The sequence below is a fragment of the Beta vulgaris genome, chromosome 1 (genome assembly GCF_026745355.1).
Source record: "Beta vulgaris subsp. vulgaris cultivar EL10 chromosome 1, EL10.2, whole genome shotgun sequence".
In the NCBI taxonomy this organism is placed as follows: Eukaryota; Viridiplantae; Streptophyta; class Magnoliopsida; order Caryophyllales; family Amaranthaceae; genus Beta; species Beta vulgaris.
In genome coordinates, this window is record NC_079202.1 from 57,770,522 (window position 1) to 57,783,910 (window position 13,389).

The 13,389-nt window shown below is 34.3% G+C and overlaps 1 protein-coding gene across 2 annotated transcripts; it reads left to right on the top strand.

Annotated features, from left to right (window-relative positions):
• The first annotated feature begins 969 nt into the window (after positions 1 to 969).
• Positions 970 to 9,051, top strand: LOC104888602 (hypothetical protein). 2 transcript variants are annotated; one of them, XM_010673629.4, is made up of 10 exons: positions 970 to 1,219; positions 1,325 to 1,482; positions 2,280 to 2,365; positions 3,151 to 3,212; positions 4,587 to 4,678; positions 4,847 to 4,972; positions 5,535 to 5,625; positions 6,436 to 6,543; positions 7,206 to 7,304; positions 8,654 to 9,051. In XM_010673629.4, the coding sequence occupies exons 2-10, from the start codon at positions 1,349 to 1,351 to the stop codon at positions 8,846 to 8,848; spliced, it is 993 nt and encodes a 330-aa protein (XP_010671931.1). In that variant the 5' UTR covers positions 970 to 1,219; positions 1,325 to 1,348; the 3' UTR covers positions 8,849 to 9,051. The 2 variants fall into 2 exon arrangements, with proteins under 2 accessions (XP_010671931.1, XP_010671936.1); XM_010673634.4 differs by having other exon boundaries at positions 1,335 to 1,482.
• The last annotated feature ends 4,338 nt before the right edge of the window (positions 9,052 to 13,389 follow it).

A 13,389-nucleotide genomic window follows, 5' to 3' on the forward strand; every position in this document is an offset into this window, starting at 1 on the left:
TGTTACAAGTACGTTTTGTAAGTGCTAAAGAAGGGAAAATCCTAATAATAAAAGGTTGTGTGTATGTGGCTATGTGCCATGTTATTGTACTTCTTCTTTCATTATATGTTAATACAATTTAATAGTTATTTACTTAGAAGTATAAGGTTGTGATGTTGATGAAACTTTTCAGTTATTGATGATGATGATATATTTATTTCTTGTAATGATTCTACCAGCTAGTTCATTTTAAAACCATAATTTATATTGTTGTGTATTTATACTAATACTCCATAATATAGAATTCAACCCCCCAATGCCCTTTATTTTTCTAAAAAATATTTTACAATTTAATGATTATTATACATTTTTTTATAACTTGTATTACATATTCCATGAATTTGTATCTAATAACATAATAAAGCAGCAATTTTGAAAGTTTTTGGCAACATATTATCAAAGTCATTAGATATAACCCTTTTATTATTTTGTGCATAATAAGTATGGTTTGTTTTGATATATTGCAGATACAATGATACAATTACAAGTTATAATTCATATAATTATCAAATCAACTTCATAAACCAAGGATGTCTTGGCCTAGTGGTTAAGATTGAGGTGCTGTGAACGATAGGTCACAGGTTCGAATCCCCCCCTCCCCTTCAAAAGAAAAATACAAATATCATATGGATATTAATTATTATGCACTATACCTACTCAAAGTGTGCCCGGCCTGAAAAATGCCCAGGCTTGATTTAATCCCAAATTCGATCCCGATCCAATTTAGGTCTGGTTTTAGTCTGCCTAAAAATGACTTTTTAGTTCAAAATTTGACCCGACCCAATCAAAGCCCGAAAAACACGTTTTTTTACTCGAAAAAGTGGGTTTCATGAAAAAAGAAATAATCTGACTCGATTAATGGACAATTTTTTTTACAGAGGCCCGGCCCGACCCGCCATTTGATCACATGTTACCATCATAGACACACGGGCTTAAAAATTAAAACAAGTCGTAAAACGTAAGTAGCAAGCCCAGAGAGTCGTCGCTTTCAGTTCAACTCACAAATTTAAATTCATCGCCGGCGAATTACGCCGGCAATCATCTCCGACACTCCTCGCCTTTATTTTTCTCGCAATTTCTGATATCCTCACACTCAAACCCTAATTTCCGAAATCACTCACATTCATCAATTACGAGCGATTCACTGTCACTTCCGGCAACAATTTTTCGCAATTCGGAGGTAAAATTTGGTCCCAATCACTTCTCTAATAGTTAATTCTTCGAAATTATGGCCTCAAATTTGTCCAGATTCGTGTTAAGTATATTGCATTTTGATTTATTTCAGTTAATTGTAGTAAAAAGTGCTGCGATGGCGGCGAAGCAAATGGAAGAGATTCAGAAGAAGTTGACGATTTTGAATTATCCAAGAGCTAATGCTCCTGCTCAGTCTCTTCTCTTTGCTGGAATGGAACGTTACGCTCTTCTTGAGTGGCTTTTCTTCAGGTTCATATTATGATCTTCCAAAAATCTAATTTAGGAGCTTTTTATTATTATTTTAGAATTTTCACGATTTTCAGTCTAATTTTCGAATTATTGAAGTTTGAAAATCAGTTTTGATTCTAATAGTGGATAGAATTTTGTGAGTGATAGGATCTTTTTGTTTGTTTGTTTGAGGAGAATGATCTTCTTTTATTTTGAGTGAACTAAAAATCAGCATATGATCATGGGAGCAACTTGTTGCACTCTATGCATTAGAGGGAAATAGCATGGTTTTTGTTCATAGGTGTTTTTAGATGTGTAATGGAGTGGGATCTGATTTGTCCTAGAAATGAAATCGATGGTATAATTTTTACCCTGTCGATTTTGATTCTTTTGCAAACTTATGAATATGGAATACAGATATCTTCAGTGTTGTTATCAAATAATGACTTGTGGATCAACGATTGAAGTTTAGGATTCAATTCTCACCTTCTCGGTATCAGTTTTTGGGAAGAGGAAATTAATTTTGTAAGCATTAAAGCATGCTATTCATGAGTTTGTAATTAAATTTTGGCTTGAGGAATGTAGGTTGTTGGAGTCATCACTGAGGCAACAGGGGAATTTTCTTTTCTCACTTGAGTTTATTCATTGCTATAGTTTAGGTTGCCCCTTTCTGCGGTTTGCAATCTAGTTTTAGTCTGGACTCGATGTAAACGATGCTGGTTGTTGTTCTTTTCGTATTAACAGCAAAAATATCTTCTCTTTCCACATTCTTGTATTAGAGAATCTTATTAAATATCTTTGTCTCTAATTGTTTATAGATTATTGGGTGACAAGTCACCTTTCTCTCAGCAAAATTTGCAAGGAGATGGTGTTGATCGTGATGAAGAGACTTCTCGCATTCAATGTATGTTTTATTTGACCTTTATTTGGTTAAAGCAATTAATCTACCAAACTTTGCTCTAAGTCCTAAGTTGTTCTATATTCCCATTTTCTTTTTGTAGGATCTAATTATTTCAAAGCTTATATGTATATGAGTGGTGTTTCAATTATAGCTTGAGTCATTTGCTTGTTTCAGTTCGTAAAGAAATAGGTAGAGGCAGGAAAGTTCCACTATTCACAGTTTACACCATAGAGAAGCCACAGATTTCTGGTTTCCTAGTTTTCTATTTCTTTCTTTTTTTACTTGTATCACTCAAATGTGGTTGTAGGATATCTTTGTGGGATGTCTAATAAAGCTGTTCTGATTTGCCAAATAGCTTTAACAGCCTTCAGCCGGAGACATTGTCAAATTAGCATGTGTTGGGATTTTGTTGCCTGGAATTCTTCCTGGTGGACCTTAGTTGACTGATCTGGAATTCTTGCATGTTTGGAATTGAAAATGGCCCGAATAGGTACTCTGAAATTGAGATTTACATCTGTCTTCTTCTAAGCTCTAATTTGGAACACGTAGTAGGTAGTACTGATGGCTGATGCTTAGCAACATAGTAAGGCAAAGGAACCACATTATGTCACTTCTTTTTGTTATTATTACCATGGTTTGGCTCGATGCTTTTGCTTTATGCTTTTCTCTTTCTCTTCTTTTTGTTTTTTGATGTCTCCTTGTGAAACTGTATTTATGTGTTATTTCATATAGGATGGGTAGTGCTTGTTGAGAGTATGAATGATTAACTTGTATATCTCAATCTGCAGACTTGGCAGAAATTGCTAAGTTTCTTGGCATCACAACAACTGTGGATACAGAGGTTATTCAAGTAAGCTTACTGTTTCCCGTCAGTGTCACTCATAAATGTATATATACAGTCAGGATGTGAATTTAAGTTTCAATTTCTTTTTGCTGTTTAGTGGACACTTGGACTATTTGTTATGAACTGTTGAAGATTATTTTACCTGTCTCTCTCTTTCTGCTATCATGCTAAATGTCTCTAGTATGTGCATCCATCTATGACGTGAATTAACCCATGCTAATGTTGTATGAGTCTACAACTGATTTGACCCAGCACAACCTTTTCATGATTTTTAGAACTTTGTTCATAGCATTCGATACCGTCAAGGAGAAAAGAAACTTTCTGTAAATATGTGAATTTGGGGGTAGTTTATATAGGTTTCAGTTTCTTGTAGCTGCTGATATGATGAACTTATGAGGTTTTGCAGAACTTTGCTTGTCGCAGCCTCTCAGGCACATTCTCTACGTTTCTTTGAAGTTACATTTATTCTATAACTTCATCTTGGTGTCCCCTTCAGGCCTTCACAGTCTTCGGTTTCCGGCAATTATATATCCAATTATTCTAATGTAAATTATTTGAAATCTTTATCTTTCCTTCGTATGGATTAGACTGATCGCTGAGAGTTGGGTGCAAGATATAGCGTTTTGTCATTTATCACGACTCAGGAGTCATTAAACCGAGGTTTTCTGTATAAATATTTTCCCCATCTGTTCTTTTTCCAAAAATGCATTTTTTGGTTGCATTGCCTTTTCTCCCAACCTTCTCACCTTTGATTTTTTGTTGGGATAGAGTTGCTTTCTGCTATTTTGCTATTCTTCTGATTTGCTTGTTCTCATGAACTGTGATTGGTGAAAGCTGGTACCATATTTTCCTTTTGTTCTAATCTTTGTGTTGTACATTGTTTGCCAAACTCTTCGCACCACATTGCGGGGTACCATGTTATGGGGTATAACCGTATAGCTATCATCCGCTGCAGAAATTGAGATGCAACTCCAATGTTATAACGTCTCAATCTCAATTTATATGCTCCATAAGTTAATGGCACACTTCTCTAAAAGAGTGAACAATAGAGAGAAAACATTGGTGGGTAAGTGTGAAACCCAACTTTAGAGAGAAAGCGTAACATGTCTCTACGGGGAAAGTAATTTGAGATATCCAAAATAGGAAAATGGTACAAGTACTTTGAGAGTCGAGACGGAGGGACTAGTATATACGCAACTTTGTAGTTATTCTTTGATTGTACTGGAGGCCGTGATCTAATGGCTTTTCTTATTTGGGACTTAAATTGTTTCACTATGGAATTATTCTGGCCTAGCTGTATCAAATTTGTTGATTACTCTTCTGTCGCTTCTGATCACTAATTTACTGCTCATACACTCATCAAACATGTTTTTCAACTAGGGACGTGGAAGTTATGAGGATCGAACAGAAATGCTTAGGCTCATTGTAGATCTTGTTGAGGCCAGCATCTATGCTGATAATCCTGATTGGAGGTAGCAACATTATTAAATAAACCATGTTGGTTTTTTATTATGGGTTTTCCTATTTGTGGAATTACTAGGGCAATTCACAAGCTCACAACCATGGTTTCACAAAAGTCTATTCTGATCTCTCTTTCTTCATTTTGGTATCTTTAATAGGTTTTCTATTTTGTTCTGTAGTGTTGATGAGCAGGTGACAAAGGACATACAACTAATTGATGCGATTGCTGAGAAACAAGCACAAATTTTCTCAGAAGAGTGCAAATTGTTTCCTGCAGATGTGCAGATCCAATCCATATATCCATTGTAAGATATCTCTTCTGCACATTCCCCATTTTTCATAGTTACTGTAAGCAATGCCATTTCCCAGTGCAATGGTAAGATGTCAGTAGAGGACATCTGCTGTTCTGCATCCAAAATGAAATTTGTAGCTTGGCCTGTCTGAAGCTGAGCATTCAGGCTCATTAGAATCTTTGTTACGAATCACTAAAATTGCAAAGCTCGTATTCATCCAATGATTGGCACCTCTATGCTTTTTCTTGTTATTTGTTCCGTTCTTTTCCTATTACAATGTTGCCCTTGATTGGAAGTTTCACATTAGTTGTTACGCTATCTTCTCTCTATCTCTCTCCTATTACGTGGGTCCCACTTGTATAATTTAGAAGATTGAGCTGATGGATTCTGATGATAGGGGGAACTTGAGGACTAGAGCTAATATTGGTTGCTTTGCCTGTCAAGATTACTTTGGTTAATGTTGATTCTTTTGTATCTTCTGTTTCACATTTACATGTTCTTGTGATTGAATCCATAGTTGTTTGGTCCTCGATGGAAATGCATCCTTTCAGTATGTATAACAGCTCATTCGCAGGCCAGACATTGCTGATTTGGACTCAAAGCTGTCAGAACTTTCAAACAAGCTCCTGACTCTACAACAAAATGTTGATGATTTGGCATCAAAGGTTTGTTGCTATTTTTGGAAATCTTATCATTGAAACAAGAGATTTTAGTGGTGTAAGTGGGACCCCATCGCTTCATCCTTGCAGTGTGCTTAGGCTATGTTCAGTTCACCTTATTTTTGCTTATTTCAGATCTAATCAGATCAGATCAGATCAGAAAAAATAAGTTCAGATCAGATCAGTTCAGATTATGCTTATATTTAAAAATCACTATATCTTTCATTACATATTAGTAAAAATTATAATAATTGAATATTAATAAAGTACTCATTGATACGAATCAAACAAGACCCCACATGACTATATTTTTTCTTATATATATTGAGAAAAATCTAAAAGATAAGATCTTGTTATTAGATCAGTTCAGATCAGATCAGATCAGAAAAAATAAGTTCAGATATAAGTTCAGATCAGAAAATTTCAGGTGAACTAAACATAGCCTTACAGTTGGTTTGAGGATTGTGCACGAGCAAGGGGAAGCTTCGGATATGTGTAACTCATAGCAATAGGATATTTCTTTGGCTCCTGTAGTTCATGGTTCTTTCTAGTTCATGGTCTAATTTTCAAAATAAAAATGGGCACTTAGTCTTTATAATGATTCGTGTATGCTTTAAAGAGTTCTGCAATGGGAGACATTATGCGATTTTGAACGACACTTTACTCCTAATCTCATTTGATGTCATGTTAAACTAACTTATCCCAGCAAGTACTGAGAAGATCAACATGCAGTTTAACTTTGTGTAGCTATGGTTTCATCCTGTCCTTGTATCTCACTTGAGTATCTAATTGTTTGTTCTTAACGTTTGGTTTCAGCATGAGTATAATCCTGATGAAGATTATGCGGAAGTAGAAATAAAGCTGCGATCACATTTGGAGTCTTTTCTGGAAACAACCAGATCTTTTAATGTGATTTACACTAAGGTTATAATGAGTTCTGAATTTTACTTAGTTCCTTTTACTATTTCATTCCTAATCCGGTGATTGTCAAATGACAGTATGACACTACCAGAATCAAGTCAATATAATGCTTAGTGTACGATTATGAGATTTTGCATTGTGCTTCCTTGTGCAAAACGTTTACACTAGTTTGCTGTTTAAGCTTATCTGTCATGCTCTCTGGCCTATTATATTAATGTGATTCAAATCTACTCAAATTATAAATGATATAGTGAATATCTCATTTACAACTATATACTACCTCCGTACGCATTAGTTGTCACATTAATAGATTAAATGACACTACCAACCTCATGACTAGTTATGGATGTGAGGATTATTTCAATTTCATAGTAGTGGAAAGTGGAAACATTTCGGTTTAGCTGTGGATTGTTTGGTACTGGCTTGTCCAGAACCTTTGCAGAGGCTGTGTGTGTCAATGAACTAAAATTGTCATAAGACCACTTTCATCAGCATTGACGATTGAGCCACCATTTATATTATGTCTGTTACAATATGTCATTGTGAGGAGAGCGAAGTGTATTTTCACGCACTGCTATTTGTTTGGCGCACATGTGTCCTTCCGTTTATTACGCTAACCAATGTATTTCTTTTTTCTTTTCATGTATTTAATGTGTGCTTTGTAGGAAATACGGCCTTGGACGCACATGATGGAGGTACCACAGCTTCATGGTTTTGGTCCTGCTGCAAATAGGTTGCTAGAGGCATATAAAATGTTGTTGAAGGTACTCTATTGCTTGTTATTCCTTCTCTTTTCTTCAGAACTTAGAATTGGCCATCTTCCTTTGGAGGATGCATCCCCAGTTCCCCACCCCGCCTCTCCCTACTTATAAATCTGAATATTTTGTGCAGAAGCTGTTGTTCCTTTTCTGAATAGCTAAAATATTGTCTCTCTTCTTTTGCTTCTTATTGTTGGTTCCAAATTGAGTGTTCATATACTACCTCTGTTTTTATTTAGTTGCAACGTTTTGACTTTCACGCTTGCCAATGTATAATTTCAAATCGTTTTATCTCTAATTGTATGTAAGTAAAAATTATAAAATTTGATATTATGAAAGCTTACATCGAAACGAATCAAACAAGACCCCACATGACTATATTTTGTTTAACATATAAATCAATAAATGTGGTCAAATAAGAGAACATGAATAGTGCAATTTGTCAAACGTTGCAACTAAAAGAGAACGGAGGTAGTATTGGGGGGGGGGGGTTGAAATTCCGTTCAGACATAAATTGGAAAAAGAGGTCAAAAGGAAGTTTTGAGGCATTTATCTGAAAGGCAATATTAGGTGAGATTTTAATTAGCATAAGGTTGCGTGGGAAGCAAATGAAGGCTAATGGCGTGAGTTTTCGTTCTGAAACAAGTGAGCAAAATGTTATTCAATTGAGGGACTTCAGCCGCCTGGCCCTGTTTTTAAATTGGTACTATGCTCTTTTAAACTTATGTAAAATTTTTGTTGTTAGTTAGTCTCTCCGCCTCATAATACATTATTTCTTTATGGTGCAAAGATCGGGTCATTTGGAAGATATTGGGGTTTGAAACAATGGATGTGATTGGACAGGCTTAGATGATTGAAAATGATGTATAATTATAAGGAGATAATAGAAAAATAGATGTGATCGGTTATAATGAGTAATTTGTATGAGCCTGGATACTTGGAGAACGGTTCACTAGCAAACAAGCATGTTTATTGAAGCATGTATCCTTGGGAATTGAAAGGTCAGGCTTATCTAACCATGGTCAAGTGAGTAGGGGTATAATCAACAATATGCTTGCTTATTGTTCCAGTGACCTTTCTCTCAACATCCTTTCTCACTTTATATTAAGAAGAGAGAACAACCCTGAATGATTTAAGATGTACTCCGCTCCAACCCGAAAAGCCTGTAAAGGTGATAGGTAAATTATTGTGATATATCCTAAAATGGCAATATGGTGATGAATTCTGAGATATAAGGAGTTTATAAATCCTTTATATTTCCTTCCCTATAAAACATAAAAGCAAGCTACTTTATACTTTTGGCTAGTCTTAATTGACAATGGTTGCCTTTTTCGTTGGCTTTATTCCTTGTGCAGTTCCTGGGAAATCTAAGGAACCTTAGAGATTCACATGATGCAGTGAAGGCTGGGTCATCTGAGACAGTTGGTGGTGAGCCTTCCTCTGTTGTGAGGATAATATCCGAGTGCGAGTCTTCTCTCACACTGTTGAATCGAGATCTTGGTATACTTTCGGCTTCTATTGCTCGTGAACGAGGTGGTCTGACTTCATAGGCAGGTCTCCAACAAAATTCATACAACTGCTGTATCAAAGTCATTGTTTTGTATAGTGTTGTGATGTGTAGTTTTGATTTTGGGTTTTGAGGCCATTGGTGGCATGAGAGCAGTTTCAACTAGAATATCTTTGATCTATAACATGTTGCCATCATGAAATTGTAATTTTTTTTTATATTTTTTAAAATCAAATTAATCTTGAAGTACTGTGAATATAAGATTAACAAAAAGTTGACTAGATCCGAACCTAACTCGAAATAGGCGAATTAGATTGAGATTATGAAGGAAAAATAGCAATTGGTATAGCTTGTGAATCTATTTTGTTAAACTGGAGTAACTTATTTCTAGGAGGAGGATACTTGACATTTTATAAAGGTAGATTCACATGATATGACATGTTCGATTTCATATAAAACACATGAAGCCTTAATTATTTAAAGCTCTGTTTTTTTTTATCATTCCTACTTTGACTTTGCACGTTTGCCAATGCACGTTTTAAAACTTAAATATCTTTCATTATATATTAGTAAAAATTATAACGATTGAATTTTAATAAAGTACTAATTGAGACGAATCAAACAAGACCCCACATGACTATGTTTTTTCTTATAAATTGAGAACATTTGAGAAGATTCTCTCTATGCATGAATAGTGTCAAGATTCTAAGTGAGAAAGATAAAAAAAAACAGAGGGAGTAGTATTTAAAGTATATTTAATTATTAAATTAAGCTTATGGGTTGAGGAGCCCAATTTGTAGCCTTTTGAGTCAATTTGAAAGCCCAAATGAGTAATTCTTTTCCTAACAAGACTCCTATTCTTATGTACTCTTAATTCTACTAGGATTAGGAAAAGGGAACCTATAAATACTTCATTAAACCTCCCATGATTCATATTTTCAGATTTGGCTTTTGTTTTCCACTAATTTTTCTTTTCTCTTTCCCTCCCTTCACTCGATTTTTCCTTCTTTGCTTCACTCGACTTTTGCTCGGTTTTTCACTTGTTTTTCTCTTACCCGAATCTGATTGTCCAGATTTCTCATAGTTTCGTTTATTTTTAGCCAAAAATTCCTTTTGAGAAATTGTAGATCTCGAAAAGTTATTAAACTTAAGCTCAAGAATCACTCAATTTCGATATTATTCTATCAGTTATGGCCTCTACAAGTTTCGCAATTTTGCTGCCATATTTCACTCGCAATTTCGGTATTTCACTCTTTTTCTCTCTTTTTCTTTTGATTCTTTTCCTCATTTTCTTATATATTGATTTCATATTTCTAAGTATCATTTTGTTAGATTATTGTTTAAAGATTGTATCTTTAATTATTTGAGATTATATGTTTCATATTATTAAGCAAAAAAAAAAAAAAACAGATTTATATTTTGTGTTCAAGGGGAGATTTAAATATCAAAATCTTGATTTTTGAGGTTTTAAAAGCCTATTTTAATAGTACCATATTTTAGGGTTTGAAATATTTAATCTTTGGTGTCAAGAGAATTTTAGAAAAAGGTTTTGACACGATTTTAAGCGAAGTTTTATTGCTGTCAAAAGAAAACCTTTTCTAAAATTCTCCTGACACCAAAGATTAAATATTTCAAACCCTAAAATATGATTAAAATAGGCTTTTAAAACCTTAAAAATCAAGATTTTGATATTTAAATCTCACCTTGAACACAAAATATTAAATTTGAATTTTTTTTGCTTAATAATATGAAACATATAATCTTAAATAATTAAAGATACAATCTTTAAACAATAATCTAACAAAATGATACTTAGAAATATTAAATCAATATATATATGAAATCAATATATAAGAAAACGAGGAAAAGAATCAAAAGAAAAAGGGAGAAAAAGAGTAAATACCGAAATCGCGAGTGAAATATGGCAGCAAAATTGCGAAACTTGTAGAGACCATAACTGATAGAATAATAATCAAAATTGAGTGATTCTTGAGCCTAAGTTCAATAACTTTTCGAGATCTACAATTTCTCAGAAGGAATTTTTGGCTAAAAATAAACGAAACTATGAGAAATCTGGACAATCAGATTCGGGTGAGAGAAAAACAAGTGAGAAACCGAGCAAAAGTCGAGCGAAGCAAAGAAGGAAAAATCGAGTGAAGGGAGGGAAAGAGGAAAGAAGAATTAGTGGAAAACAAAAGCCAAATCTGAAAATATGAATCATGGGAGGTTTAATGAAGTATTTATAGGTTCCCTTTTCCTAATCCTAGTAGAATTAGGAGTACATAAGAATAGGAGTCTTGTTAGGAAAAGAATTACTCCTTTGGGCTTTTAAGTGGACTCAAAAGGCTACAAATTGGGCTCCTCAACCCATAAGCTTAATTTAATAATTAAATATACTTTAAATACTACTCTTTAAATAATTAAAGTTCCACTTAATGAAACATTTAATTAATTTAAGAAGTAAAAACCATAAAACTCTTTTAACTTCTCAAAATAGTCAAACATTAAAATAATTCGACTAATAAAATATTAAAATCATTTATAAATATACTTTAAATATGTTTATAAAATTCATAAAATTACGGGGGGATTACACCTTTAGGTGTAGACCTTGTACAAAGACAATGAAGATATTTTTTTCTTACAAGAAAATAGAGGTTATCATTGACAGGGCTCAAGCCAAAATAGTGGCCTATTTCGGGCCAAAGCCTCGGACCAGACCTCTTCAAGACAAAATTCCCAAGCCAAATTTCGCTTTTTCTGTTTGGGTCAAGCGGGTTTTTTGAGTCATTTTTGAATCGGGTCAAAATTTAGCCTAATTTTTGATATTTAGGTTGCATGTTCCCCAACTTCTTTAAAATCGAGCCGGTCTCAAACCATAAGCTGAAAAATCATGCTCAAAAGCTGCCCATTTTTTAGTCAAGCCACGTTGATCACTAATTTTTATTTAATACTTCATTCGTTTAGAAATAGTTACACCATTTCTAACTTTCACGCATCTCAATATATGATTTCAACCATTAATATCTTTAATTATCAATAAGTAAAAACTATAAAAAAGTTTATATTAGAAAAATTTATATCGAGATAAATCTAACAATGCCCCACATGACTATATTTTTCCTAAAATATAAATCACCAAAGACAATCCAAGTATAAGATGTGAATAGTGCACAAAATAGAAACGGTGCAATTATTTCGAAACGGAAGAAGTATATATTATAAAAAATAATTCAAATTTCAAACTTAAATCACTTTTTGTTGATTATATTATCAACCCATAGAGTTTACGCAAATTAGATCCTACACCGAGGTGTAGGATGAGCATCCTACACCTTGCCCATGTGGCTGACTTTTGGGAGTATTTTTGAAAGTGGGTCAGCTTTTTCTCTCTCATCACCTGAAACAATTTTTTTAATGTTCAAATGCATATGGTTTGGTGTACAATAATATACGAGTGTACATTTGGGGATTTTCAGTGATCAAAGTAATGATCATCAGTATACATTGTGATTTATTGAATTTTGGTATGATACTGTAATTGTACATATTGAATTTCATTAGTGAACAAACATCAACACACCAGTGTATAAAGATTGGAAATTATTCACTTGACATATTTCGGTATGGGACTGTAATTGTACATATTGAATTTCATTAGTGAACAAACATCAACGCACCCAGTGTACAAAGATTGCAAATTACTCATTTGACATCAAATTCAGGAATTGTGTTCCTTTCAGCTGGGGGGCTGTCATTGTACATTTTGATTTTGTTAATGAACAACCACGAAGCAAAGAATGTACAAGGAGGTTGAGTGTGTAAAAGAAAGAAGTGGTGAACAATATATGGGGGAAATAATGGCGGTTGACATCAAATCAGTTATTAAATGGTGAACAGTAACTGTCAAATCAGTTACTTTTTGAATTTTCGACATGTACACTAGATGTAATGGGAATGTACATTGTCTGTCAAATCAATTACTTTTTGCATGTTGGAGCTGGTGCGTTTCATTCTTATTGCCTTGCATTTTGAAGCTGGTGTAGGATACTCATTCTACACCTCATACCACCATCTACTAATTGTTAGGGATGGCAAATGGGCGGGGCGGATGCGGATACCCCTAAATCTACGCCCACCTCAACCTAAATTTTCCATACCCACCACCTACCCGCCAACCATGGCGGGTACAAGTTTCCATATCCACCTCCGCCCATGCGGGTATAAGGTTATACCCACATCCACTCCACCACCCAAGTGGATATCCATTACCTACCTATACCCGCCCATCACCTAGGTGGATTTTCCACCCGCCCACCTGATTTGTTTTCTATATATAACCTATTATATAAATTAATTATTAAAAACACCCATTTCAAAGAAAAAAAAGTACACATTCTTAGTATTCATATTTCTTAATTATTTTTTACAATTTTTTAGATTTATGAACATAATTCTTTATTTTATAAAGGGTAAATTAGTAAATATTATACGGGGCGGGCGGATATGGGGCGGGGCGGGCGGATATGGGGCGAGGCGGGTGGATTTGGGGCGGGGCGGGTGGATTTGGGGCGGATGTGACCT